This window comes from Osmerus mordax, chromosome 15 (genome assembly GCF_038355195.1).
Source record: "Osmerus mordax isolate fOsmMor3 chromosome 15, fOsmMor3.pri, whole genome shotgun sequence".
In the NCBI taxonomy this organism is placed as follows: domain Eukaryota; kingdom Metazoa; phylum Chordata; class Actinopteri; order Osmeriformes; family Osmeridae; genus Osmerus; species Osmerus mordax.
The window spans coordinates 8,152,161-8,177,279 of NC_090064.1; the positions used below are offsets into that span (position 1 = coordinate 8,152,161).

The 25,119-nt window shown below is 42.0% G+C and overlaps 2 protein-coding genes across 3 annotated transcripts; one reads left to right on the forward strand and one right to left on the reverse strand.

Moving 5' to 3' along the window:
• Positions 1-12,476: 12,476 nt before the first annotated feature.
• Positions 12,477-19,276, reverse strand: LOC136957566 (carbonic anhydrase 1). 2 transcript variants are annotated; one of them, XM_067251599.1, is made up of 8 exons: positions 19,204-19,276; positions 19,108-19,153; positions 18,614-18,811; positions 16,767-16,885; positions 16,274-16,366; positions 15,612-15,674; positions 15,304-15,459; positions 12,477-14,228 (listed from the first exon to the last, which is right to left on the reverse strand). In XM_067251599.1, the coding sequence occupies exons 2-8, from the start codon at positions 19,139-19,141 to the stop codon at positions 14,109-14,111; spliced, it is 783 nt and encodes a 260-aa protein (XP_067107700.1). In that variant the 5' UTR covers positions 19,142-19,153; positions 19,204-19,276; the 3' UTR covers positions 12,477-14,108. The 2 variants fall into 2 exon arrangements, with proteins under 2 accessions (XP_067107700.1, XP_067107699.1); XM_067251598.1 differs by lacking the exon at positions 19,204-19,276 and having other exon boundaries at positions 19,108-19,197.
• A 1,270-nt stretch (positions 19,277-20,546) lies between these two features.
• Positions 20,547-22,156, forward strand: rbis (ribosomal biogenesis factor). Its single transcript, XM_067251767.1, has 4 exons — positions 20,547-20,608; positions 20,899-21,015; positions 21,157-21,273; positions 21,370-22,156. The coding sequence occupies exons 2-4, from the start codon at positions 20,905-20,907 to the stop codon at positions 21,436-21,438; spliced, it is 297 nt and encodes a 98-aa protein (XP_067107868.1). The 5' UTR covers positions 20,547-20,608; positions 20,899-20,904; the 3' UTR covers positions 21,439-22,156.
• The last annotated feature ends 2,963 nt before the right edge of the window (positions 22,157-25,119 follow it).

Genomic DNA, 25,119 nt, shown 5'->3' on the forward strand with positions numbered 1-25,119 from the left:
TGTGCGTGCTTGAAGGCAAATAAGACCTTTGAGAGGACAGTGGTTATTCCAAACTGTAAGATCAAACCGCTTTTTTTTCTTTTTCTTGTTTTTGCAATGCTGAGTGACCTTTGGTGCACTTGGGACATGCTCGGTTTTGGGTCTTATCACTAGCTTGATCGTACTAATTGTGTGAGTTTATAACCCCGCTCAAACTCCAGCCGTAGTATTGTGTACATTCAGGAAATAATCTGCAATGGAAACATCCAAACAAGGAAGCTCAATTAGTCCCTTCATTCCAACAATCAAAACGTTGTTTTCAAAGGACTTCACAAGGGGTTTTAATCACAGAATCAAAACACACATGCATTACCCAGCATGGCAAAGGGCTTGACAAACAATCATTAAAGGCAGGGTAAGTTTTGCTTAAGCAATTTTGGCTTGAGTTTGATAGTATCCAACCCAAAATATCCCACCCCCTCCCTTCAAACCCACTCCTCCAAAACACATGAACGTGGTGCCTGACTACTGCCAGGAGGTTGGTAGGCAGACAGGCAATCGTTGCATGCACTTCAAATGCAATGATTGGTAATTTATGTTACAGTCCTGCAATGACCAGAGATATCTGATTTATGTTATTGTACAGTTCGCATTAGATTTATTGACTGCTATCAGGATGTGAAGTTTATTTCTGCAAATATGACAAAAAATGCTTCTTGAAAATATTATCTATTCCAGCTTTAAATCATTTGAGTACAACATACGTCCAGTAATCAGATTTGCTCATGTAAAAGGGTGAGAGAGAAATGTAAACAGTCTGGAGGAGCACAAGCTTCCAAAGACGTCTAAAATCCATCTGGTGTGTAAATGGAAATCCCATTAAATCTGTATACTGTAGGTGTAACAATACAATGGTCAACGAGGTGGCAGCCACACCATCTAGACTGAGCAGCATGTGGAAGTGTATTTGGTGATGCTTTGGATTCCGTTAAGTCGATTCCTCTAAGCACCCTGTGTTCTATATTAAGGTAATGAGATCTACTCGCTAAGGACTGGCCCTCGGACATAACCTTGACCCACAATTGTTGGCAAAGATATTTCACCAACACAACCATTACAGTAATATAATGGTTTCTATTGTTTCAAGATAACAATTAAACAGCCTGCCTGATTGTCTGTATTGTGTTGGATTTCTTAAACATTCTTGTTTTCCTCCCTCAAGCATAGCTAAGCCTCAGGTGCAAAGTACTGTTCAATTAATACGATTAAACCAATCTTCAACAGCCATAAATGCAGACCTTTGTTCCCCTTTAAGCGTCTTAAGGAACATGTTGGTGGTTTTTAGTCAAACAAGGTAGTGTGTGATCATAATGTAGTATCAGTAAAGACACTCAGATATTGACTTACCATTAGTTACAATGGAAATAGGTTTGACTTTTGCAGAGTTGTTCTATTCTAGGGGAAAACTCCTTGCCTTGAACCAATTAGCATTGGCACATGCACATACAAAGGCAGGGACAGAATGCAACATAAATGGGTGGAAAGGAAATCAAATCATACTTAGTGTGCAGTAGTATTTAAGTTCCCTAAAGCGTTGATCCTCAAACTTGATCCTCCGGGCACTCTCCTGTAAGTTCTAGATGTTTCCCTTCTCCAACACACCTGGTTCAAATGAATAGGTCTTTATCAAGCTCTGCAGAAACCTGATCATATCCCATTCAACTTAGTCAGGTGTGTTGGAGCAGGGAAACATCTGAAACATACAGGACAGTAGGCCCTGAGGACCAGGGTTGAAGACCACTGCTCTGAAGATGAAGGTATATCTATGTACACACCTGCAGTGATTATGTGAGTCTGACATCAGCGGTCACATGACGTGCATCCCAGAGTCATAACTGAACTAAGTTCAAATGAAGGTGGTGTTGTGACTCAAAATATGATCCAAAGGGTGCTGTTGTCTGTAATACGAGAACATGCTTTCATCAGTTACATCTCTTAAAGAATGCACTTGTTGAGGTTGAACAGGCATCCTCTGTTCAACAGTGCCCCACAGGTAAATCATATCGCTGAACACCAACAACTCACTTTGCTCTTAAAATAGACGCAAACACTTTCCTGTACGAAAAGAAAATACTTAACGTAATTATGTCGCTGGGTACTCAATTTGATGTACTGTACAGTACTGTAATTTAATTTAATTCACCTTCTGGCCACTAATTAGGACATGATTAGAATCAACAGACTTGTTTTTGCTGTGTCGTTATAGAAAGGAATCTCTGGCAGGTTACGGTTGCGTGTGAATGACTGGACCGGATTGTATCTCCAAAGCAGGTTTACATGTTGACTTCTGTTTCAGGACCTTTTTAACGGGTAGTAATCGTGGAATCAAGTTTGACTGTGTACGCATGACTGTATGCGTGTTAAGATTCCTTTCTTATGTACACTCCCAACTTTGTTCACCCAGAATGGATTTGTAAACAATTGTTCCTCTTTATTTGACAGTCATGCTATGTGTCACCTAATGAACCACTTACCAATCAGACAACCACTAACCAATCAGGCAGAACTAGTCTACTGGGTTCCAAGTACTTCAATTGTCTGGTTTGCTGGTTTGCCTGTTGACTGGTTACATAATGTTCCCTCCAGAGGCCCTTGTTGGCCCCTCATGCTTCTCCTACTGCCTAAGGAGGAAGTGAGATGGAAATCAGCTGGGCCATTAGTAGTATCTGTTTTGACTTCAGATGGTGAAGGTATGTGTGTTTGATTTGCCAACACTGACAATCTGCTCTACTGTTCCTACAGAGAGAATGTATCTGCTTGTGGACCGGTCTGTACCGGTTCCAGGGCTGTAGGCAGGGAGATAACATGGAAGTCAGAGGAAGGCCATGTTCACATTTCAATCCTCTCATTGCAAGATGACAAGTTTCTTTTCTTACTCAACATTGCATCTGTTGAAAATTATTTCGAAAGCAGAAAACCTCTTCTAATGTGATTAGACACAATGCAAAGCCAATCAAATGAGACTAGCTCTTGTTGTATTCTGAAATTCATAGATGTAAAAAATACAATAAATGAGGCTTTGAAAAGGGAATTGAGGACAGATGCTAGGCAGGTTGGAAACAATAGCTAGCTGCTTCTCCAGATGAAAAATTAGGAAGCACAGGTTACGAGGAAGAAATACACAATCTGTTAATTAGACAATCTCTTGGGGGAACCAGGATAAGTTATGTAAGTCAGACAGAAGAAAGCTTCTTCACTGTGTTTATTCAAATGATTTACCTCAACAAAGCAGCCTGGGTTCATGTTTTTATAATTTTTGTAGTTAGTTTTATATACCCCAAAAATGTATGTGTACGTGTGGGTTTGTGGGTGTGTACATAACACTAGCCTAATCAGCAAGGTGTTGCGTCCATCTTGTGAAACAACTGTCGTGACCTCTCAATGACACCCACACACAGATGCACACGCACACCCACATGATAATGCACATCCTCATATATATAACATATTTTTTTGGGACTGAATTTATATACACAGCCTGTATTTGTGGGAACATTGCAGTTGCACAGGATTTCGGATAACCAAAATAACTATATCATTGCACCACTGTATGATTACCAAAGACAGACATTCATTTTGTGGGTCTGTTCTTCCTGATGGTCATTCACACATGCGGTAGCAGACAGCCTTGCTGTTCTTGTTGGAGGGTCTTCCTGAGCGTTTTTATGTTATCGCACTGGCAGCATGTTGAGCCAGCAGTGTGGGTAAGAGGAAGATTAGAGATTAGGATAACAGGCCCACCCAGACCCTCCCTCCTCATTCAAGGGGGTTACTGAGTGTAGAGGAGACACCCCTGACGTGCAACTTTCTATACACTGTACAGTAAGGCAGTGTTATCATGGGATGACTCAAGATCATTACATTTACATGTATTCATTTAGCAGACGCTTTTATCCAAAGTGACTTCCAAGACTTCATAACAACTATACTGTATGTGTTCACAGCATGCAGTACATTGCGTGTGCTGTGTACGTTTGATTTGAAGGGTATTGTACACAATATATTTGGAATCCTTTTTATGCAGGACATGAGAGCAAATTAAATGAACAATTACCTATTGTTCGAAATCTTCCGGTTCCTGCTGGTGATCAATCCTGTTTATCCCCACCTCAAATTACCCTAGACAATGTCATATCCAGATGACGTTTAGTGGTCATTTAGGATGTATAATGATATAATATGGCCCTGTTTGAACACCCATCATTAAAGGTCAAAGTTAACCTTGTAGGTTTGCCAAACACACTGTGCTGTTCATGAGAAACCCGTCACATCCTCATTTCTGTGAGAAAGACAAACCATAGACTGCTTCCCTAAAATTCCCCTGCAGTTAGTCAAACAGACAGACATGGTTTGCGAAATTATAACAGCCACGCATTGGACAGTTAGGAGAGAGACAGAGAGAGATAGGGGGAGAGACCAGGAGAGACAGGGGTGGTGATAGATAAAGAGTGAGAGAGAGAGAAGGAGAGAGCAAGAGAGTATGAAAGAAAAATCTAGTCAGCCAATTAACCTCAATGGGCCTCATTCACCAAATGTTCTTACGAACAAATTTGTTCTCAAACCCCACTTACGCAGTTTTCACGAAGATTCTGGCATTCACCAATATTTTCTTATTTGGGATTTGTTCTTAGGTAAAAAACTGAATTTACGCACACCCAAGAGCACTCTTACGCACAATTGAGAGCTGACATGTTTGCGCAAAATAAGTAGTTATACCTTTTTCGTCAGTTCTAATTGAAAATGGAATATTTCTCTCCTTTATAATTTTCCAACTAATAATTTTCATAATTTTACACATATTTTTTTTTTTTTTTTTTATAAATACACACTACACTTACACTTCTTCTCATTTGTAAAGCACTTGGAATTTCCATTCTGTATGAATTGTGCTAGGCCTATGTAAATACAGTATTTTACAATCGCTATGACAATGTTTTCAATACCTTTAACAAGTTTCCTAAACTCTTGACACAGTTAGCACAACATCCGTCTGTGTTGGCTATACAATTAACACATTTCTTGTTGCTTTGACACAAAATGCATAGAATAAACACAAATCTTAAATGCTTGAACTTTTTTTACACACAAGCTCAACCAAGACCAAAACAATCGATTTTTACTGCCCATTTTACCAATGCTTTCACTCTGTATGTTGGAACAGATAACATCATGTTAAAAACCTAACTTACTGTATTGGCTAAAGCCAAAGTGAACAGCTGTTCATATTGTAAATTGAAACACAAACATATCCCCTGTATTTTATTCCATTGCTACTGAGAAACAGCTGGTTGAAGTTATGCAAATACTGTAAATCACAGCTGATTCCCAACTCGGAAACACTCAGGTGTATACAGTAAGAGGACCTCTTTGGGCTGATCTTATGTGGAAAAAGAACAATACAGAGAAACACAAAGAAAGAAAGAATATGTAATGCCTGCATGAGGGAGAGGAAGACAAGTAAGTAAGTAAGTAAGTAAGTAAGACTTTATTTATATAGTACATTTCATACAAGAATTGTAGCTCAATGTGCTTTACATAAAATCAATAAAAACAATAATACAAGTGATAAACAATTCAAACAAAAATAAAAATCCCAATAAGATCTTTGCACACGGCCCTGCCATTGCATGCCTTATTATGGGAATTAACGGGGCGTTTACCTATGCTAAATAGGAGCAACGGGGCACGAGCTTTCAATTTACGACATATTGGGATTCATCATTCTAAGAACACACCTGCGAACAATTCTGCTGTTTAAGAACACGTCATGAATCACACGTAGATTTCTCGTAGGAACCTTGTTAAGAACAAATTTAAGAAATAACTTAGGAAGATATTGGTGAATGAGGCCCAATGGCATCCAACCTTCTTCTCTCTTCTTTGATGCCTTCAACACAATTATATCCTTCCTTCATCTACACACACGAGGAAACACAAGATGCCTCAGCCTTACAGTCAACCCCTATAGACACCTTCCACCGATCTGGGCACAGGATTGGGAGGGCCTGCATGACTTAGTACACTCACATTGCATTCAATCCTGCCATAACTGGAATCTCTCATGTATATCACAACTCTCGGTCCTCCACCTCAATGATATGGTGCATTTAGGGTGAAGCAACATCGTTATCTTATACGATCATGCTGAAGTATTTTCTTCTACGTGTCAGGCTCCAGACACAAACTATCATGATCTACATGTCAAAGCCGGGTTCATCAGACACATTGTTCTTCTGATAAAGAGAATGGTCCAGTGTGTGGAGGTGACTGTGTTCTGCATGAAGACGACAGTTTACTGATGAGGGATATGTAATAGTGAAGTGGATTCCTATGCTTCATCCCAAAGCGACTCACAGGAACCATCCTCATTGTGTCAACATGCTTATATAATAGAAAGAATCTGATCTTGTCTTGTTCTAGCTAATCTCTTATCCTCATAAGAGATTACTGCATTGTGTATGCATGTCTGTTTATGAGAGAACCAGGGGAAGGATGATTAAAACTGTTGACAAAAATGTTCGCGTAAAGATTCATTTTGTAAAGAGGGACCTTCTGTTATTCTATCTGTGCCAAACTGAACTTGATACCAAGTGTGAATTTCTGTATTTATATGTGAATTGTGTTACTTGTCAAGTGTTTCTGTGTTGTGTGTGTGTGTGTGTGTGTGCGTGTGTGTGTATCTACAATATATATGTGTGTATCCAAACAAACTGAACATTTGGTCGGATACATGTTTATGGCATGCGCAAGCTCTCCTGCACCCTCAGCGAAATACCTAACCACCAGTTTGGCCTTTAAAATACCCTAGAAAAAAACTGCATCAGGAAATTGATACAATGCATTGACTTTCAATGGCATGGTGTTAGCTTTACAGAAACTTAAACTTTGAACAGGGTTATGGATTATAAAGCAATACATCACTGCATTCAAACATAGTCAGATAACACTTTTGATATCAGGTGGTTTCCTCAGATACATCCACACCTTTAACAGCTTATTGCCTTTGATTATCAGACACTGTGGTTAATCTCTTGTTGAAATGGGTTACACAAGCATACAACAGTGCTCACATAAAAACTAAACTATTCAGTGTAATTTAGGGGCGTATTCTACAAACCCTACAGTACACCCTCCCAGAGCCGTCCTGAGCGATGCCATAAAACACGCTTTGACCGATTGGGGCCGCAAGCCCTCCCTCCCCGCTGTGACCTATGAGGCGGCCGAGGCTAGGAGGTGCGGACCGTGCAGCTGCCACCAGCGTCAGGTGGTAACGTGAGAGACCTGACCTCATGGTGCTCTCTCGGAAACCCTACTCCCCCGGGGTGATGTGAGACCCCGCTCTCAGACACGACATGGGAGAGGGAGCAGGCAGGCTGGAGAGGGGAGAGGGGAGAAGGTAAACCGATTGGAGAATCGCTGGGCCGTGGTGCGATTGGCAAAGGAGAGAGAGAACAGGAAGAAGGGAAAGAGAGCGGTGTGGGGTGCAAAATGTTAGGGGTGGAGTGGGGAAAGAGTGGGTAGAGTGTATGTGTGTGTGTGGGGGGCGCTTGAGAGTGAGAGAGAAAGCCTGACTGTTCTATTCTATCCAAACAAAAAGTGTGCCTCCTTCTAATAACGACCAAAGTCAACGCTTGCATGTTTTCTGACACACACTTCTTGTCTTTCACAGCAATCCCCAAGTAACGGGACATAGCAGTGTGCAAAAAAAAGCCTTTTTTGCTCGGTAGCCTTATTACTATGGCTGCCAGAGGTGTATGGTGGCCTATATGGATGACCTAGTTAAGGTTGTTCCTGTGGACTAGAGCAGGGAACATAGAGAGGCCTCCCACGGCGACACGCCCTCCTGGTATCAGCCACCCTCCTCCGTCTTATCAAAGGCTGCAGCGAAAACTCTAAAGTACCTCACTGTAAGATAATTGGGACCAAACAATCAGCCAAAAAACAGATCACCGTTTTTATAACTGTGGAGAGATTCACAAGTGTTGAGTGGCTACTGCAGTTACTTGGGCACCAAGTGGATTGTCCAGGCTCAAAGAACATGTGCAAGGCAACATGAGAATGCTTCTCTCCATCAAACAGAATACAAAAGCAAACACTTACAGTATGGCTTTTCCAAACGTATTAATGACCTTTCCAAACATATTGACAAGCTCTGAAGACCTTAGTGGTCCGCCAAGGTAATCATTCTCATGTTACCTAAGTAGTTGACAATCAGTGTAATCTAATTGCAGCTGTTTAAAGCAATAGGCTGCAGCCTGACCCTCCACCATCCCATCATCCCAGGATCCTCTTGTGACTGTGTTGTACGTAAATGTTACAGCACCATGTCACATGACAGCGCCCCGCTGTTTACTGTGTAGAGGGGGTCCTGTGCCTCCAATTACCTACAGCTTTCTTCAGCTCATTTTCTGCTAGAACAATAATCCAAAATGTCAAGAGGAACTGTCTAGAATGTGATTCTGAAGAGCTGCCACGTTCGGTACAACAAGCACACGTAGTCCTTGACTAAAACTAAAACACATTCATAGAGATTCTTCATTGAAAGGGCCACCTAAACAGACTTGAGCTATGTCAGTTGAACTGGCAGTTTGGGTCACGTCCACCACAACAACCGTGGCATGTTTAAGACTGCTAATATTCCCTCTGGTTCCACTCCAAGACTGTTTACAAGAGATCAGGCACTGAGAACGGGAAGTTGTGAACTCATACTGGGAAGAGCTTATTTTGGGAGATATGGTTGACCCCCCAGCACATGGTTTATAAGCCAACCTAATTTCCATTGCTAATCCTCTCTTGAAAAAGTTATGAAAACACGCACTCAGGTTAAGATTTAATCAACAATTATATCAAAATGTCTCTTCAGTAGTTTTAGAAGCAATTGTTTTCTTGTCTAAGCTTGGGGAATTTGTGTGTTTTCTCATCACCATTCCAGTGGATAATCATGTGTTGATGTATGAGGCAAACATCCCGTTTGAGTGACCACAAGTGTCTTGAGATGAAATAATATTATGTTCTGGTTCAGAGTGTTATCAACTCTGTCGTACTGTAAAACCACTGTATACAGTCTGAGAAGCATCGGCCACAGAAGTCATCGCATTTTTTATGTTTTAGCTTTGTACTAGAGCAAGATGGAGATTAAGTGTTCTGTATGTTCAGGATGAGAGGATACAGCAGACGTGTGTGAATCCAAACATACCCTCAGTTAAAGCAGGGCAGAGCCAAACCGTTGGACTGTACATTAGTTGGAAAATGAATCAGCAGCCTTGGTTTCTGTTGAATAATGTGAGTAACAGCACACACGCACTCCACAAACCACAATGAGCGCAAATACAGGAAATTACAAAAGGAAATTGTTATGACAATATTTAGAAACTGTAGTGCAATTCTAATTTCTTGGTTTACTTTATACTATGTACATGTTTATGTTAAACCAATGAACTCCAAGAGCCTCCACTCTCATGTGTCCAATCTATAAAAGAACTGTTGCATAAAAATTGGCCCAGTTTAACAATATGTTATACAGTCATTCTCTTCCAACTGTTCAGCCTTAATGCAGCTGTTTCAGAGCAACTGTTGTGTCGTAACTGGGATCATTATACATCATCTTTATGTTCTCAAAGACAAAACAAGGACTGCAAGATTTTTTTTTGCTTTAAAACAAAAAATGGCTAGTAACTTTAAAGGCTCATCGTAAATAAATAACTGATAATTATTTTCAGAAAAAGACATGAAGAGCGTAGATTCATACTACCGTGTTGAAAAAACAACTGGTCTCTAAAACAACTGGGTGAAAGGTGAAAACATCCAGAAATATCATCGACTTTGCCTGCTCATAAATATAGCTTCATTACACACGGTCCAGTAGAGCTCCCATTAGGCTCCCATCATCAATAAGGAAATAATACGTTATATAAACCCAACACTTTGATTCACAGAGTATAGTACATCAATGAAGATTGGGTAAAAAAGTTATGTGTTCAGACTTCATAGAGGTGGAAACATCCTAAGAGGAGAGTGTTGCAGGGGTCCCTAGTGAGCCTGTGTGGTGGATGTGCTGCAGTGCGGATGTGTTTCAGCGCCTGGGGAAATGGCTGTCCCTGTCCTTGACCAGGCTTGGATTACACACTGGCTCAGCAAAGTGCACCCTCAGCTTTATTGACCATGCAGCATCACGCATCGCAGCGGAATCCATTTCGATTGGCTCCATGTCTGGACCGTGTCTGATGTCTGTGTACTTGTGTGTGTGTATGCAGAGAGAAATGTGTCGGCTGAATGTGTGTTGGTGTGGGTCGTGTCTGTTTATTATACATCTGCCACATTGCATTACATAACACCACTGGGAACAAGGGTGACTTGATGACCTCTCACTTTGACCATATTCTCAATTCTATCAAATCAATGTGAATGTTGGAGAGAAAATCTGTTACCAGTCTCTTTCACGCTGCCTTCTCCCTCTCTCTGCTCCCAGTGATGCAAGTGTCCCCAAACCTGTTATGTCATTGTGATTTACGACGTAGAGATCCAAGACTAGACCAGGACATCATGTGTTATTGGCATGGGGGTTTGTGAAGGAAGACACAGGCTACATGTAAGCCTGGGAGCAGCTGTGGTGCTGTGACTGGTACCTAGCGGGCTTCTCCCCTTATACCCCTCAGCTGTCACCACAGCAGGAGCGATGGACACACGTCAGAGCCGGCAGGCCAGGAGGACTCCCCATGAGAGAAAGAGAGAGAGAGACAGGGGAGAGCCGGATAGGAGGAGAGAGACGGAAAGGAGAGAGGAGAGAGAGAGAGAGAGAGAGAGAGAGAGAGAGAGAGAGAGAGAGAGAGAGAGAGAGAGAGAGAGAGAGAGAGAGAGAGAGAGAGAGAGAAGGATAAAGAGAGCGAGAGAGTCTCATCTGAAAAACACTGTAACATGTACAACAGATCAAGAAGGAAGGGTCAGTGAGTGATTAAAGTCCTGTCTCATTTAGACTCCTGTTGAGACAATACTAACTGTCTCTCTCACGCTCCTGTGCTCTTCTGTACCATACCTATATGCTCACCTTGCTTGACGATGCCATGAAGTCCCATGTAACTCTTACTTTATGACAAAGCTGTTGGATCATTTAAACAGACAATAATTCCAGTGACTGCTTTGGCTGCATAACTTTACATTTAGTCATTTAGCAGACGCTTTTATCCAAAACGACTTACAAGAGAGAGTTTTACAAAAAGTGCATAGGTCAATGATCATAATCAACGAGATAGCCCCAAAAGCATTGCGTGTAGCCAAAACATGAAGCATACATTGTGAAAAGCAAATAACTGCCAATGGGTGGAACCAGAAGAGCATGTCGTTAAACAAATTTCAATTAACAACATGATCCTCGAAAGTGCTGAAGTGTACCTGGAGGAAAGCAAGCAACAATAATATAATTCACAGCGAGTACAAGCAGTTAAATCAGTTACAACTAACCAACAAGTGCAGCGACTCCCTCAATAAGGGACATATGTGTCAATAAGTGTCATATGTAATAAGGAAATAAACAACATCTGATCCAACAAAACTCCCTGCCTACTCCCTGACTGTTTCTTGGAACTCTGAAACAGGTTTGACAGCAGACCGACATGGAAGTGCTGGAGCCAGCCTGCTGACAGAACCAGGCTTTCTCAACCCTGGTTCTGTCTTTACCACGGGACCATGAGGAAACACATTCCTCGACAACCTCAGGCAAACAATGGCATTTCAAGTTTCCCTGAAAAGAGGTGTGACCGTTCCTTGATAGCTCTTGGACTGGAGTGTGCTGTTCTCTTACTCAACAATTACTCAATTTGAAACCAGTATTAAACCCATTATTAGTTAACCAGGAATGAGAAAGAACAATGATCTTGTTTCCAGCCCTCCCAGCAAGGTCACATGACATGAACATGGTTCATCGTGACTGTCGAGGTTTTAGTTGGGATCTGTGATTTCATGAACTCTATGAGACAGGTTAGAATGTTATATGTGGAGTATGTAAGGTGGTTGTAATGGCAATGTAGGTTCCTGGCATCTACTAGAGCTGGAATATAGATTTAATAACTTGTAAACATGGCATCATCTTTATGTATTCTCTGTCTCTGTAGTCATCTGTTGGAGGTAGCGAGGAACATTGGGGATCATTTTATTTAGACTAACATTGAAAGAAGCGAAAGATATATGAGGTGAAGATGTTCATAGACTACATTTAGTCTTTTTTTTTAGCAGACGCTCTTATCCAGAGCGACTTACAGTGAATACAGGGACATTCCCCCGAGGCAAGCAGGGTGAAGTGCCTTGCCCAAGGACACAACGTCAGTTGGCATGACCGGGAATCGAACTGGCAACCTTTGGATTACTAGCCCGATTCCCTCACCGCTCAGCCACCTGACTCCCTCCCTCCCTAGACTAGACAAGGATCACACATGAGAATAGGCGAAAGTCATAAAATATATTTATTCACTTCCAAAATAGCATAACAGCAAGACATAGCCCCTGGGTGGCCCTATTGCTTGGCACAAGGCTTTCAAAGTCAAATTCATTCAATCAAATACAATCATTCTTTTTTGAGTGCCATCGTTGTTTTCTTCAGGTTAAAAACGAGACCCACTCGAACTTTAGGTGTCACAATGGTGTGGTCCCAACATTACAGGTGACCTGCCATGATTCCGAATCTGGCCAGTGGGACTTGTCGTCCATCTAGAATGACTAAGTTCATCAGCAGGCAGGAAGGTTTCTTGGTTATGTGGGGTGTCGAGTCTTTTCCACCGCCACTGGCCAACGCCTTGAAGGCGACTACGTTTGAAGCATCACAACACAATTCATAAAGGGGTTATTACACAATACAATATAATGAAAGGGTCATCCCCTTTCATTGTCCCAATGGAAAACACAACCAACACTAAGGAGCATTCAGTTACAAAACATATTTTAGTAAATTATTGAAAACAACTTTCTTTTTTCTTTTTTTTTGCAGAAGCTGTCAAGAGATAAAAAAGATTTTTTTTTAACTAAGAGTCAACAAACGAAACAAAGAATTAAAGATTGAGCTGTAAAAACACTGGAAATGTAGCCACTGTCATGGTAGACTCCTATGTGTATTGTCTGAATGCTGTTTGAGACCGTGCTTTTATTTTGGAAATCAATAAGCAGGTCAATGCCTATAGGCATGTGTGTGGTGTATATATGCATGAGATTGTGCGAGTATGTCTCTGTGTGTGTGTGTGTGTGTGTGTGTGTGTGTGTGTGTGTGTGTGTGTGTGTGTGTGTGTGTGTGTGTGTGTGTGTGTGGTAGTGCCAGGAGGGATTTTCTAGTTCAATCGGGTGTGATGAATGTGACTGCAGTGTTTCGTTAAGCTGCCTTGATCCAAAGCAGGCAGTCAGTCAGAGATTACAGACAGGCTGGCAGGATGAGAGTGTGCGTGAGCATGTGCTCGTGATTGCTTGTGCATGTATGTGTGTGTGGCTGCATTTGTATGTATGTCTGCATTATAGTGTGTGTGTGATTGTGTGTGTGTGTCCCTTGCTCTGTGTCTTGCCCCTCTCACAGATGGTGAAGCAGTTACCTCCGCCCCAGGCCTGGCAAAGCCAGCCAGCACTGTCTGTCTCTTCAGCTTCCAATCCCGTCCATGACAGCGCTACATCCCTGTCATTTACAGCTTCTTCGCAAGCTTTGTTTGTGTATAATGCTGAAACATTTCCTAACTATCAGGAACTACAGAGCCAAGGAGATGTCTCTAAAACATTGGCACCACATGCAAAATCCCGGTAAATCTGTCACAAAGACGCTGCCGAGTGCCTGTCTTGTGAAATAGCTACGTCAGGACTCGGCTGGTCCACCATGGCATAGTAAGACACAACTCTGGTCGGTGCTTCATCTTCCAGAGAGGCAGCCCAGCTCTGCAGGAATGGGCGGCAGGGATCTGGTGTTTTGGAGGCGGCTTTGTGTGCTCTGCAGCTCCCTGCAGGGGGAGGCACTCCCGTGTGTCTCACTAAGCAGGGGGGAGGAGGTTGGGGGGGGGGGGGGAGGGGGGGAGGTGGCCCGTAGAGGATGGGGGGAAGGGAGGGATTTATTTGAAGGACGCACGCACGGCGCGGCCCTTGAGGGGCTGAGGGGGGCGGTAGTTGTCCACCATGCAGCAGGCCGCCTCTCCTTCCGCCGAGAAGAGCAGGCTACGGAATTTGCCCATCTGTCAAGAGGAGAGGGGAGAGTTCAGGTTTGGTCTCAACATACCTGCTGTCGCTGTCACTCATTTGTGTCTGCTGTCAGACTGCCTGGACATAGCAATACATATACAAATAAAATCAAGCAAAGGAATGAAATGGCTATTCAAATGGTGGATTCAGATTTCCGCTTTTAAGCGTAGTTTTGCTGATGCTACAACTGGAATAGGAGAAAGAGGTCAGGCCCGTGGCACAGAGTCAATGACCCATTTCGAGGTTTGTCATTAACTTTGGGTTATGAATAAGTCTGAGGTCACTGGATTCGAACTCCAACCAGACACCAAACATACCAAACATACCAAAAAAACACATCAATGAGTACTACTTAAAACTGCACACACCAACATTTTCCTACGAGCAGTTACATCGTTTTAGGCAACTCATATAATAACACACTGGACAAAGTGTAGGATTTGTGAGGCTGAACCATTAATGCTGTTTACAGTCTGTGAATGATATGATTATCTGGTTTCTCGGGCTGGTGCAGTACCATGTCTAAAGGTTATGTACACAACTCCATGTTTACCCTTGAGACAGTCTCTGCATGGCAGGAAATAAACATCTGACCAGTCAGTGTTAATTTTCACATGGTCACACGAGAGTTGGGCCACGAGGACAGTAGAGGGGACGCTGCCCAGACCAGAGTCAACAGCTCGCTAAACTGGAACGGTTCTTATTTGATAGACCTTGTGAAAGCAAACCCCTCACAGAACTGTGGCTCTGGATCTTGAATATGATATACAGGTACGTACATCAACTGTGTGATGAAACAGCAAGATCCATACGACTATGTCGTCTGGGATTCACTGCTCAACACACATTATTGTGTAATGGGTTGGAGGTACATTGGAAACAGTTCACTGACTGGAACTAAACCTGAACCTGTTTCCCACCTACGTAGGCGTGAGGAGGTGAACAAGATACAGTCTACGCTACAGTCTGAAACCTGACTGATTACGTTATCTGGCGCCTCCATAGAGATTAGGAGATTAGGTTATTTCAGACAGGGAGCGTGAAATGTTTAGATCATGAGAGTCATACCTGGGCGGGGCTGACGCTGATTGGCTCCTTACAGACGATCCAGGTAACGCTCTCCAGCAGAGGGGGTGTGGTCAAGGAGCCGTCATAGGTCCAATAGTCTAGTGAGCCAGGGAGCAGGGTTGTGGGGTCAAAGTTGGCGAAGGCGGTCTGTTTGCCCTGTAAGTATTGATGGAGACAAGAGGAGCAGATCAATGACTGGACTGGATTAGCAATTGATTGAATCAGTGACTCCATCTTAGTTTAATCAGTGAATAAATGAATCAATGAAAGAATACAAAAGAGCGTTCTGTAAATCCAGATAAATTTACCTTGGCCTGGATGGCATCAAATGCATCCAGAACTTTCTGAAGCTGGGCATTCTCATCTCCAACCTGGAAATAAAATCAGGCACACACCATCCGGTAAATAACGATTCATTGAAGGGAATATGTGTTTTAGAACACCACAGGTTCATCTACCATCTAAAACCATCTAAAAAAATTACTGTGAGTGTTGAAAGAATTAACAATATTGTTGTGTTCCCGTCAAATTTGACAGATTTACAAATGTTCCCTCTGAAAAACATAGTTTAGTAATTTAATCTGAATGGCATGAGGTTCCATGACTTTGTCCACATAGGGTATCTGAACACACAAAATAAATGTTTTATGATTTTCACAAAATCTTGGGTGTTTTATTTTTCAATTGTACACCTGTGGTGTTCCCGGTCAAAAATGACCACAAATAGATATACAAAATGTGTTATGTTCACAAGAACTTGAGTTGATTAAAATACCTAACATAACATTAGGTGATAAAATATGTATTATTATGGATTTTTATTTTATTTTTTAACCCTAACCCTAACAACTGTACTGTGGCAGTCATTTTTGACTGGGAACACAAGGAGGTCCATGTAATAACCATCTTAATGTTGATGGTTATATACTGATGTTTCCAAGAGAACATGGCGGTGTCCATCGCTGCTCACCTTTAGGAAGACACCTACAACAGCCAGGCCATCAGGCTTGCTAGCAGCATCACCAAAGCTGGGATACTTGGTGTTCCAGTGCACTAGATGGAGCTGGGAGAAACAAACAAAAGCTGTCTGTAACCAGATTCTAATCAAAAGTTTGGCCCTTTTCTCTCAAAAGCTCTGTGACGTCTTTTCTGATCACTGTTCTGCTAGCGTGGTGTCCTTTGGTACAGGGTTACAGGCATATTGGGCTTGGTTTCACGCCTGGGAGATTCTATTCAGTGACTGATGATGGAATGAACAGCGAGGCTGGAGTTGGACCCACTTAATAAAATTGAAATTCAACTCACTCTCTCTGCATAGCTACCCAGTGGAAATCGGGAGCATATTCAACGACAAGCATTCAATGAGGTGTGCAGATGGTGTAAGAACAATCAAACAGCTCAACGTGTTTTCTATGAGGAAGTGCGTCTGAATGCTGAGTGCTGTAGAACAGGCAGGTGTGTACCTCTGATGCGTACTTGGTCCCAGACACTGTGTGCTCGGAGCCTCTGTCGTCGGACGCACCCCAGTGGAAGTGGAACTGCTTCAGCCTGTAGGTGCCTGAGATGGGCCCCTCAGTCAGAGCTGGGGAAGGAAACGTTATGCAACATCGTTAGATGAGATGTTATTGTTGCGCTGTGTCTGGTTGAAATACAGACCGGTCCTTAGCACTGACCACTGGGATACTGTGAGAACTGCACACTTGTGGGTCTTGATTATCTGCTGTAGTTACTATATGCACTTTTTCAATGTCCTTTTGGATAAATGTTATTGGCTAAATAAATAAAGTGTAAAATCCAGGAACCAAACTGCTAAAACTTTTGCTGCACAACACTGCAAGCCAAACTACGCAAGCCAGATCATAGTGCAGTGTCCAAGTCTACTTGCAATGGTACTTTAACAGACTGGAACTGCTGGTGTTGCTCAGTTTTTTCCTCACAGATTTGAAAAGTGCTCATGCTAATACAAAACGAGTTTGCAAGGCAAATGCATTCCAAGAATGGACAGGTCATCATTTCACTGTGATGGTTCTGTCTCCCAAACGTTCAAGTACACATGTACACATGCAGACACATACACACACACACACACAAACACACACACACACACACATACAATCATCACCACATGGACAGTCTTCCTTTTTTGTTTCCTGTTACGTAATTCCAGAAAGTGGACCAAAGTCTAGAATAACGTAATGATGTGGTTTCAGCCTCCTTCATTAAGACAGGTCAGCATCTATTTACAGTGTACAGCAGTAAGTAGTCCTTAATCTAGTTTCCATCTCACCTAACAATAATAAGTGGTTCCTGAAACAGGACATTTGCTTTTTCACAACAGTTGTGTCTATTTGATCAGAAGATCAAGAACCTACAGGATTAGATAGTGAGAATGATGCACTGTGTTTAGGGATAAGCCTATACCACTATGGAATGACTGAGATTCAAAAGCCCCAAATTACTTCAAACACAGTCAATTCTAAATGCATAAATTATTATACAATACGTATAGCAGGCAAGTACTAGACATACACCCATTTTACATTATAAAATAATTATCAGGAATTTACTGTAGCACATTGTGCAGAAATATATTTAATTAAGATGAAAACTCAGCGTCCAGTTTACAATATAGAATAGTTTCATAACTGTAGCGATTTGTATTGCCACTGTATTCTTAATACATAGATACAATAAAATAAATGCATTTATGTCGAATTTGAGAATAAGTTCAATGACACTAATCAATACAAATGATTTAAATTTGAAGTAGGAGTCAGGTGGATGAGCGGTTATGGAATCAGGCTGGTAATCTGAAGGTTGCCAGTTCGATTCCCGGCCGTGTAAAATGACGTTGTGTCCTTGGGCAAGGCACTTCACCCTACTTGCCTCGGGGGGGGTGTCCCTGTACTTACTGTAAGTCGCTCTGGATAAGAGCGTCTGCTAAATTACTAAATGTAAGTCACGACAAATGAGTTGAAGAACGTGTGTTGCATTTGGTGACCTAACACATTCCTATGTCTTCATTAATGTTTAACAAAGACCTGCTTTGTTAGCTGTGACATTCGGTTTCTGTGCTTTTGATAATGAGTTAAACAGTTAAGAGTGAAATACACTACTAGTTTGTCCACTTGCAAATTGCAATCGTGGCTTTTAAATGGACTGATTTAATACCCATCTACATATTTAGTTACGTTGATAAATGTGCCAATATGTTGTAATAAATTAATTAATTCATTTGCTTTAATCACACGCACGACAAGCCAAAGAATATGACACCTGCACACAGTGAGGCATTAAGATGGATACTAACTTGAGCTGTCGTTGTCATCGGCGAAGGTCACTTGGAATGAATGTCCGTTGTTGAGAATGTCAATAGAGGTGGAAGGGTCGTACTTCAATTTGAGCGGCTTCAGGGCAGCATCATATTTTGCTTCACCAGGTAGGATGTCTATGGGAGACTGGCGGGGTCCGTTGGCAATAGGGAAGTTATCAGCCCATTTGTCGGGTCCTTCAACGACAGTTTCATTGTAATTACGGATAATGTCAAAATGAATTGCATAATATGTGCATCTTATATAGGTTTGCCCAACAATAACAAAAAACATCAACTGCTTAAATTACCCGTGGTGAGGTGTTAAAATGCATTGTAATAATAATAAGTCAAAGAAGGACTATGGAAATAATTTCCAAATATGATTCATAAATGCATGATCCTTGTCTTTCCATTCATTCATTCACCAACATTTGTCATTAACAGGTTCCTTTTTCAATGTCATGACAAGAACAGAGCATAAAATGCCTCACCGTTGCTCGGTGCGTATCCCCATGCGTGAGACATTGTACAATTTGGGTGTTTAGGTATCTAAACAGCTGTAATTTCCTAAATTGCGTCGTTCCCGAGTGCAATCAGCCAGTGCCTTCCACTTGACAACTGTCAGAGCTTATATAGGGTCTCCGTGGATGGTATGTCTTTCTAGCTGGTGGGTTTGGCCACATGATGTCCGCGCAATACAAATGAGAAGCAGGAGGAGTTACGCACGATGGATCGGCGAGGAGTCCAGTCATTCTCTCTCTCTCTCTCTCTCTCTCTCTCTCTCTCTCTCTCTCTCTCTCTCTCTCTCTCTCTCTCTCTCTCTCTCTCTCTCTCTCTCTCTCTCTCTCTCTCTCTCTCTCTCTCTCTCTCTCTCTCTCTCTCTCTCTCTCTCTCTCTCTCTCTCTCTCTCTCTCTCTCTCTCTCTCTCTCTCTCTCTCTCTCTCTCTCTCTCTCTCTCTCTCTCTCTCTGTGTATGTTTGTGCATGCGCGTGCTTGGACTCTGAAGGTGTGAGTGGGTTGGCAGGCTATACCGTTCCCTAATACCTGTTCCATGCACGTGCAAAAACTATTTTATGTTGAGCCCGCATGAAAGGATTGTTCATATTGGGAATTTTATACAAATATACGCAAGAGTGTGACCTTTCAACCTTAGGCTAAATTTTAGCCGTTTGGTTAGGTAGAGGTGTAGAGGTGAACACATTTGGCCATGTTTAACCTAGACGCATGTTACATGCTGTCAGTCATCATGATTCAGGTCAAAGTAGGCTATGTAAAATATGGAGACATAACACATAGGCCTAATTTGTAGGCAATTAGATAGGCTATGCAGAAAGAACATTAATCGGCTAGAGCCATAGACTTAGTACCAGAAAACGGCCAAGGTTTGGCAGTCATAAACTAACTAATCTCCGTTAACCCGAAAAGCAACGAGAGCAATTTATGCGCTACACAAGAACTTTGCCTTGCGGAAAAAAACAGCTCTGTGAATCAATCATTGAGTGCGGCACAGAAAGCGGATTGATATGTGTATGCTGCCCCCCGATGGTCAACTGTGAGAAAGAAACGCAAGAGGGTATATATTTTTATTTTTGCACATTGTATGCTTCTGTTGTTTGTTGATTTGGCCTAAAAATAAATGTAGGCCTATGCCAAAATATTTATTGTCAAAAAAATGGTCGTCTAGGCCTTTCCGTAACCTTGAACTTATTTAACACTAGCCTACTCTATAAACAAAACAAGCAACATAACATGTGGAATAGAACATGTTGAAGACACTCGTCTTGTAAGTATAAATAATATCCAATCGCTTAATATTCAAAAGTAAAGTACAAAAACATGACATATACATATATGACATATATACATGTATACATGTCTATGCTTTGCACTATCATTGGCTTTGCGTTGAGGTCGCACAGAAAATACGTCACAAGGACGCACCCAGTAGGTTTGTTTTCATACACGTGTGAAGAGTTTGTCAGTCCCTGAAAGGTTTGAGTTTTCATTGCTTCAATTCCCTTCATGATTTGTGTAAACTGATGTATGTCTATTCTCATGCCTGCCAATACTGTTTTCAGATGAAGACAGGGGGCTAATTTTAGCTGACTGTTTGATACACAAATAAGGTCCTAACTGTAACGAAATGTAGGCAGGCTAGCTAGCTAGATACGAAGTGTCCTGACCGCCTTCCTGGAAATCGTTAGTCATGTAAATGGCGAAGGGATTGAGAATTTGTGAGCTGTTCTATCAAACCGCGGCATGATTATCTGTCTCGTTCTCAGGTAGTCATGGCCAAGAATAAACAAAAAGGTAAAAAAACGAAGAATGTCTTCCAGGTGGCAAACAAACAGACGAAACACAAAAACAAAGCAAAACCTGTCACCACTACCCTTAAACATGTAAGTTCTTATAAGAACAGGTTATAACCTGCTACAATGAATTGTATTACTCTCTACAGCACAACTGGCTTAAGCGACATTGAAAGACTGACTTTCCAGTGTGCTGTTGGGATTTCAACTTCTCTAACATTCTATCCATAGATCAATGCTGTGAAAAATGAAAAGGTGGAGAGCCTCAATCAGATATTCACAGAGGTACAGAGGGATGTCAAAAGTGTATCAAAATGTACTGCCAAGGTGCCCACAAAGCCAACACAGGTAAAGGTTGAGATTGTCACCATCATCCGTAGACAATTACCGACCCCTGTCTCTCTCTCTCTTGTATTCTGATTCTCTGTCTTGGTTTCTGGTCAGGTGGTCCGGAAGGCTCCACGGGAATCTGTAAATGTGGACGGTGCCGCTCAACTGTTCTCTCAGCTGTAGAAAATGGAGGAACGTCACTAACACAGACTGCTGGAGCTCATCATTGTTTCCTGGATGTTGTCATTGCAACCTTGAGCGAACTTGTCAGTTTGACTTATTTTAGTCTTGTATATTGTGCAGATACAGACTTTATAAGTAGATCTGGTCATGAATATGGGGTCTGCACTTGTTTTATAAGATTTGAATGAGTTAGGATGAGGATTCCATATCATTTTAAATGCAGTGCTTGGGGGCGGGGGGGATAAAGGTATAGAAATGTGTAAGATATGTAATCACATTTTGTCTGGATGTAAAAGTATTTCCAAAAGACTAATAATTTATTGAATAGAATGCCCAATAATGACAGTTATTTAATTAATTAGTTTTTACATGCTAAATGCTGTATTGTGCTTATCTCAGTACATTTGCCAGTAAATGCCAGTGTGTTGCTGGTAGAGACAGTTTTATTTATTCTGTGACATGGCCAATTACGATTTTAGCATTCATCTCCTCGGCTAGCTGGCTACCAATGAAGTTGTCAGCATGCTAGACACATCCCTTTTCAGCCAGTTGACATTAGAGGTCACAGGTGTACTGATGTTCTGCTGATTGCCTGTCTCCGTGGCAACCACAGAGCAAGATGGTCGATAGGTCTGCAGATCTGTCAAGGTATGATTGGTAAAAAGGCCCACAGTCCGTTTCCGAAAGGTCTAATAACTGAATCCATACAGACACAAAATAATTTAGAGCTCCAGTTTAGAGCTCCAGTTATTGTTGCATATATTTTTCCTTCCGATTTTGAATGACGGGATGTAGAAATAATGTTGACGGGGGTGCGGGCATTTAATTGAACTGTTTCATGTTTGGTGTGCAGAGTGATTGGACCCAGCAGGGCGACTGTGACAGATGCTCTGCGGAGGTGTCAGCCCAGGAGCAGGTACATCATATTGGGGTCCAGATGGTGCTGCCACAACAGTCAGCAGGCCCTACCATACCCTGGGGAGACAGAACGCATCAACACATAAGTGGGGGTTGTGTTCCTGAATGCTGAGAGTGCGAGTGTGGCTCGCAAACAGTACTGTTGTCGTGACAGTTGAAAATCCGAAATGCTAACAGGTGATTTTGAAGGTATGGCTGTGCATGGACACAGTCCCAAAGGTTACTCTGATTAGTTTGTGAATTGTGTCTGTAAGGTAACTGCCTATTTACAGGTGAGGACACGGCTCTGTTCTGTGGCTGCCATTAGGAGGTGTCATTCTTAGTGGTGTTTGAACTATATACTAATAACTAATACTGCCTCCTATTCATGTTGGTGTCATATTAACGTTGTATAAAAGTTTCAAGCAAAAACTTCTGAGAAGTTTTTGCTCATTGTTGCTGAGGTAATAACCCCGGAATGTAACTAATTGAAAATGCAAATTCTGTTTATCAGGTCTATGTTTCATAATGAAAAGCAAACAGCATGTCATTTTCATCCTTGGCATGGATGGATCATTATAAATAGTTTTCTTAAAGTACGTCGAGAATTCTAGACCTTTGATATAATTAGATTAATCAAGCAAAAGTGAATATGGCAGTAGTTAATTGAATGCAATCAGACCTGTCATGTTAAAGGAGTCTAATGAGAAGCAATGTCTATGATGTCCACAAGATGGTACTGTAAGGTGCCCTTAGATGGGGAAATTCACTCAAGTGGTTAAATTAAAATATTCTCTAGATACTCCTTTTTAACTGCGATCGTGTGTAGGCATTTTAATTGGTCAGTAGCACCCTATACATGCGTGTGTTTGAGAGAGATGGCATGCACACCCAGGAGTGAAGACACATTCGCAGTATGTCCTTCGCTCAGCACAGCTGGGGTTTTCACTTTGACGGGCAGAGACTAAATATAATACAGTTGCCTGCCCGGCTTTGACAGGAAAGGAGAGTTTGTGTTCTAGCTGTCTCAATGTACCTTTTAGAGGTGATGTGTTCCTTTTATTAAATCGCAGGTGTTCCTATGTGGAAGTAGCATAACAATCTCCTCCCGTACAGCTCGATGACCAAAATCATTTTGTAAAATAATTCGGTGGGAAAGTTACCCTTGGTATAATCCCCTGAAATACAATTGTCCTTAACTCTAATCACCAGGACAATACAAACCTGTCTCATTCACTTGAACAATAACTGTGACGACTCAACATGAGCACAAATCGATTGCCTATTTTAGAGTCCAGCCAACAAAAGACAAACGCTAGAGTTGGATCAAACCAAAAAGCCAAACAAACCAGCAGTATGTGCAGCTCTGTTTTCTGTCTACAAAAACCTACCCGAGCATCACGCAAGCTGTTTGGCACAAAGAGAAAGAAATAGGTTTTACACTTGAGAAGATACAGAACCTAGCATCGTTTTCTTTGTCAATAGAATCCAAGTCACGTTGCTTATATTCTGCTGGTTGAGTCACACCTTCAGATTGTGTGGCGCTTGAGAAACAGGGAGAATGGCTGATGAGGGCGACTTTAAAGAGGTGTGTATGGATGTTAGTGAAGTGGAAAGAATAGCACTTCATGGTACAGCTGTTGGAAATGTGCACCAAGTATGTCTGCTCACAGCACACATCCTCAGTCCCATACCCCATGTAAGAACAAAACCATAAGATACATCCAAATTCTCTGGATGCATTATACCACAAGTCCCTGTCCATCAGAGAGGGATTGACTAAGCGAGGTTAGGACCAAAGCTAGTTACCAAAGGTTTCGGATTTATTTGTCGATATTAAGCTTTAGAACCATTTAGGATGTTCGTTATAGACCTCTAAGAAACAGTCGAGAGGAGCAAGAACTTGAAACCTTTCATGTAAATTACTTTAGAATTCTGTCTGTGGAGGGCCTGTCTGAGACTCCAGGGGAGCTGTGTCTTTACTGTCTTCTGGATGGAGGTGGGCCTGGGGGCAAGTCTTCTAACGATCACGGACCGTTCTGGAGCACATCTACAAGGGGGTGGGGTGGGTGGGGGGTAGTCCTTACCCCCAGGCAAGGAGGAGAGACGATGATAAGAACACGGCTCACTTCAGCCAGAGGAAGTTAGATGGCCAGAGAAGAGAGGAGAGGAAATAGATTTCAAAAGAAGAGCACAGGTTCAGAGAGGAGGATCAAACAACACTGGAGGTTCTAAGAGAAGAAAAAATAAGGAAAGGGAGGAGAGAATGCAAGATTCCGTTTTTTGTTTTTTCTTCAGCGAAGGAGCGGAGGAAGGAAAAAAACACAATACCACGCAAACAAATACGTGAGGACTGGTTTGACATGTCAGCTAAAATCATTTCGAGGTTCAATTTTCCACCAACTCCTAGACATATCTAGAGGGCCACTGAATAATCATGTACAAAAGCAATCGTAGCCAGGTGCTCAACCCACTGTTGAGTTTGTGAATTAAGACATCGACCATCTGTATCGGTTTGTCCAGAGATGTTTTGCACAACGTACAGCCTTATCAAGGTATCTAAATCCACATTATGGATTCCTTCCACCTCTCCATAGTTCACAGACAACACTTGGCATTCAGAGCAGTCAGCCTCGCCTACACCCTCCAGGAGGAAGAGAGGGGGATTTCAAACAGGTGAGCACACCCAAGGATATGAAACCAGAGTTGCTATCGACTCCCTCCACTGCGGATACCCGTCTGCAGGCTAACCAGTCCAAGGCGGAGCCACAACTGACTAACAAG

Excerpts from the sequence above, each read along its gene's own strand:
- LOC136957566 (XM_067251599.1), bottom strand. The coding sequence starts at position 19,141 with ATGTCTCACGCATGGGGATACGCACCGAGCAACG. Across the intron at positions 18,812-19,107 it reads GGGATACGCACCGAGCAACG|GACCCGACAAATGGGCTGAT; the intron begins GTGAGGCATTTT and ends CTGTCGTTGAAG. Across the intron at positions 14,229-15,303 it reads TCAGCGTCAGCCCCGCCCAG|ATGGGCAAATTCCGTAGCCT; the intron begins GTATGACTCTCA and ends TCCTCTTGACAG.
- rbis (XM_067251767.1), top strand. The coding sequence starts at position 20,905 with ATGGCCAAGAATAAACAAAAAGGTAAAAAAACGAAGAATGTCTTCCAG. Across the intron at positions 21,016-21,156 it reads TCACCACTACCCTTAAACAT|ATCAATGCTGTGAAAAATGA; the intron begins GTAAGTTCTTAT and ends TTCTATCCATAG. Across the intron at positions 21,274-21,369 it reads TGCCCACAAAGCCAACACAG|GTGGTCCGGAAGGCTCCACG; the intron begins GTAAAGGTTGAG and ends GTTTCTGGTCAG.